Consider the following 3,612-nt stretch of genomic DNA (forward strand, 5'->3'; position numbering starts at 1 on the left):
GAAAATTTATTTAGTTCTCTATCATAAAAATGTCTACTTATGTTAAATTTATCTTTGATTGATTTTAATATTTTGATTTATACACTCTTTATATTTTTGTTAAATTTAAAATTGAGTAAATTAATATATTTTTAAAAGTATTTTAATTATATATATATAATCTTCTATTACAAGATAATATTTATTTAAAAAATAGTCATTGACACGTATCTATTTAAAAAAAAGTCATTGACAACAATATAATATAGACAAAAATAAATAATTACTCGAATTCGAAACCCAAACCTATATCACTAAGGAAGAATAGAATTCTTTTTAATCAGTACAAGAGTTCTTAAAATAGTCTTGTCAAAATGGTCAAACTCAAATAAGTGCAACCCGACCCAAATACAAAATAGGAAATTAGAACACAATGAAGCAAAATTTATTTCATTAAAGATCACAACAATCGGAAATTCTGCAATTTCTGGGAACTTAAGCTGTGGATGTAATTTATATTTATGCTATTCAACAGCTCGTGAACGTAAAACAATACTAAGAAAAATACTACTTGTGTCCATCCACAAGCGCCCTCACGATAGCTTCACCCATCCCATCAGCATACGCAAACAAATGGCCAGCACCAGCTGCCTCATTGTACTTAATCCATGGTAGTCTTTCGGCAATGTAGCGTTGAAGGATAACCGGCACCAACCGATCTTCATCCCCCATCCAAAGGTGAACACTGCCCTCGTTGTTCGGATAAGGGTTGTCGAGATCGAGGGGATCAAATTCCCACTTCCCGAAGCCGATCCTCATGTCACGATGTAAGGACTCGAATACTCCTTGCTGAGTTGCCACTCCGCCCATTTCCTGCATGCAACAAGATCAAGTGGTAGAGCTTTAGGAGTATCTTCCTCGTCTTCATAGATAGAAAGAAAGCTAGCGACCAATAAATGAGAAAGGGGAAAACAAAGGTAAACTACCCTGTGATCCTGTCTAAGGGCAATTTTTTGTTGAATTTGGAGATCTTGAGGGGAGTAATTTTCAGGTCTACGAGAAATGACACTAGATGAAGGAAAAAGCTTCTGAGTGTTCCACCAATAGACTAAAAAAGGCATATAGTGAGCAACACGCAAGGCCCATTGATCTTGAGGAAGCTGCAGACTGTATGCTTCTTTAGATAAGTTTGCAGGCAAGCCAGGCCACCAATAGTTGATAACAGGTGCCATTAGTGCTGCTCCTGCTAGCCTAAAAGCCATTCTCACACTGAAATTAAATGCTGTAAAAAGACACCTCTCTGCATTATAACTATCCAATATGTTTTCCCGATTCATTTTTAATATTAATGTCCAACACAGAGATATTGATATATGAATATATCTGTCAGGAACGTATTAGCCAGTATCAGTCACTCTCACAAGTCGACACATACTAGCTAGTATCAAACACTCCCTCCCTCCAGCAAATGGATTTGATTTACCTATGAGGTATGTATTTGAGGCAGCTCCAGACAGCATGGCCTCCCATAGAATATCCAACTACATAAAATTTGGATCCAAGTCCCAACCGATCAGCAAGCTCTTCAATATCAAGGGCCAAGCTCTTCATCGTTCGCTTCGGGTCAGGATCACTTTCTCCGTACCCCGGTCTATCAAGCGACACGCTGTATACACCTAGCTCTTGAACAACTTCCTGAAATGATGAAACCCATAATTTGCATCAGCCAAATGATAGAATCCAGCTACGCTAAACAAACGAAACAAGGCAAAAAGTACCAGGGATAGCCTTGTGACAAGGGACTCGGTAAGTCTAGAACCAGAGAAACCATGAACAAAGATGAGCTTATGCTTTGCCATTTCTTTTGACACACCATGCTCTTTGTAGGCCAAATGCCTTCCATCCCTCAGTTTTATTCTATCGGCGGTGATAGGAGGGCCATCTGGAGTTCCACAGATTTTGGGAGGTGGAGGCTGAATGGCCTGGTATGCCCATGCCACCAAACCAGTCAACAAGATCAGTATAATTTCCCTGTACATCCCTGCTACAGCATAATACAAAGAGGAAAACTCATATGATTTGCTCAAAGATTCATGAAACATTGCACAATATTAAATGAGACTAAAGGTAAAGACAGATACAATAACAATTTGGTTATGCAAAAAGGGTTTATAAAGAAGAAATGAAGAAAACAGTGTACGTTCAAAAGCTATCTTCACAGCTAATATACGTACATAACTGAAAAGCATATACTTTATTAAAATTAGGGAAAGAAAGAACCTGAAAAGGGCTGAAACGAAGAAGAATGTTACAAGAGAAATTGTCCTGTTGCTGAAGCGAACCCTGATCTGAACCCTGATTGCTTCTCGACCAAAACTTATTCTTCTAAAATATACAATCACAAAAAAATATATATCAATAAACAAAATTTAAAACTGATATATTAAGCTATGAGCTCTTAAAATTTAAGCTTGGATTCACAAATAAATTTGAAAGAAATTTTAAGTTACGCATACTTGTTTTTCAAGGCATCATCAATGGCGAATTGGTGATGAAAGCGTGAGAAAGATGAAGCAAGAAACACTCCTCCCTCCAATGAATTTGTCGGAAGCTGAAGAATGAACGAAAATGATATTTTAATCTTTTTTGACTTGTTTCCAACATATTTATAATATGAATATTAGGAATTAATCAACATTTCACCAAAATAAACATGTTAACGTGACACGTGTATTTCCACTAATTCAGCATTTGGTAAAATAATCATATAAAACTCATTGTTTTGTCATCTTTACAAATTTAGTCATAATATTTTTTTTGAAATAATTTACTCATAAAATTTAAATCACTTTTTAGTTCCAATTTTAGTTTAAACCGAATCGTCATTTAATTCAACCGACTGAATTAATTTAAACATATTTTTTATAATTTAAATAAATATTTAAATTTTACATGAATGAAACTATCTTAATGGTTAAATGATGGTAATTATCGTTAGAGGTTTCAAATTCGAACACCAATAATTGGATGGTATTCGAACTATGATACAATTAAATTTAAAGAATACTTCATAAAATGAAGAGTAAGATCTGAAGAAAGAGAAAAATATAATTAAATATAATTCAAAATTGAATGAATAAATAAGATAAATGAAAAAAAGAGAGTAAAAAACTAAACATTTTATGAAATTATACAAAATAGAGACCCTAATTATAAATTAAAAAATTGGAGACCCTAACTATAAATACAAAAAAATTAAGGGCCCTCAGCGGTTGCTCAGGATACCCCCCATAGAGCCGCCTTGGATAAACACTAACCGTAAAGGCAACACTAAATTCAACCCTTATAAAAGAAAAGTAGGCGAAGAAAGGAGTTTGTGGTTGGTTGCAACTTATTTCTACTTTTCCGGTTCATTAAGTCAATGTTTGTTTAATTTATAAATTATAATACCATTATTCTTTTAGAATAATATTTTTAGAATATAATACTATGTAATAAACTATTGAGAATGTTATATTATCTTATTTAATTTATTTGATAGAATACAAAATTATAATGTTAAAAAATATAATATTATTTAAAAGTTAATTTTATTTTTTAACAAGTTAAACTTTTAATACTAACTAAAAAATA

The 3,612-nt window shown here is 33.2% G+C and overlaps 1 protein-coding gene across 3 annotated transcripts; it reads right to left on the reverse strand.

Moving 5' to 3' along the window:
- Positions 1-405: 405 nt before the first annotated feature.
- LOC120144392 lies at positions 406-2,598 on the reverse strand. Of its 3 annotated transcripts, none has more exons than XM_039158458.1 (6): positions 2,496-2,598; positions 2,264-2,364; positions 1,758-2,023; positions 1,463-1,674; positions 966-1,230; positions 406-852 (listed from the first exon to the last, which is right to left on the reverse strand). In XM_039158458.1, the coding sequence occupies exons 3-6, from the start codon at positions 2,016-2,018 to the stop codon at positions 547-549; spliced, it is 1,044 nt and encodes a 347-aa protein (XP_039014389.1). In that variant the 5' UTR covers positions 2,019-2,023; positions 2,264-2,364; positions 2,496-2,598; the 3' UTR covers positions 406-546. The 3 variants fall into 3 exon arrangements, with proteins under 3 accessions (XP_039014389.1, XP_039014388.1, XP_039014390.1); XM_039158457.1 differs by having other exon boundaries at positions 1,758-2,020; positions 2,260-2,364; XM_039158459.1 differs by having other exon boundaries at positions 2,260-2,364.
- Between the last annotated feature and the right edge of the window lie 1,014 nt (positions 2,599-3,612).

Source organism: Hibiscus syriacus, unplaced genomic scaffold (genome assembly GCF_006381635.1).
Source record: "Hibiscus syriacus cultivar Baekdansim isolate YM2019G1 unplaced genomic scaffold, ASM638163v2 tig00110889_pilon, whole genome shotgun sequence".
In the NCBI taxonomy this organism is placed as follows: domain Eukaryota; kingdom Viridiplantae; phylum Streptophyta; class Magnoliopsida; order Malvales; family Malvaceae; genus Hibiscus; species Hibiscus syriacus.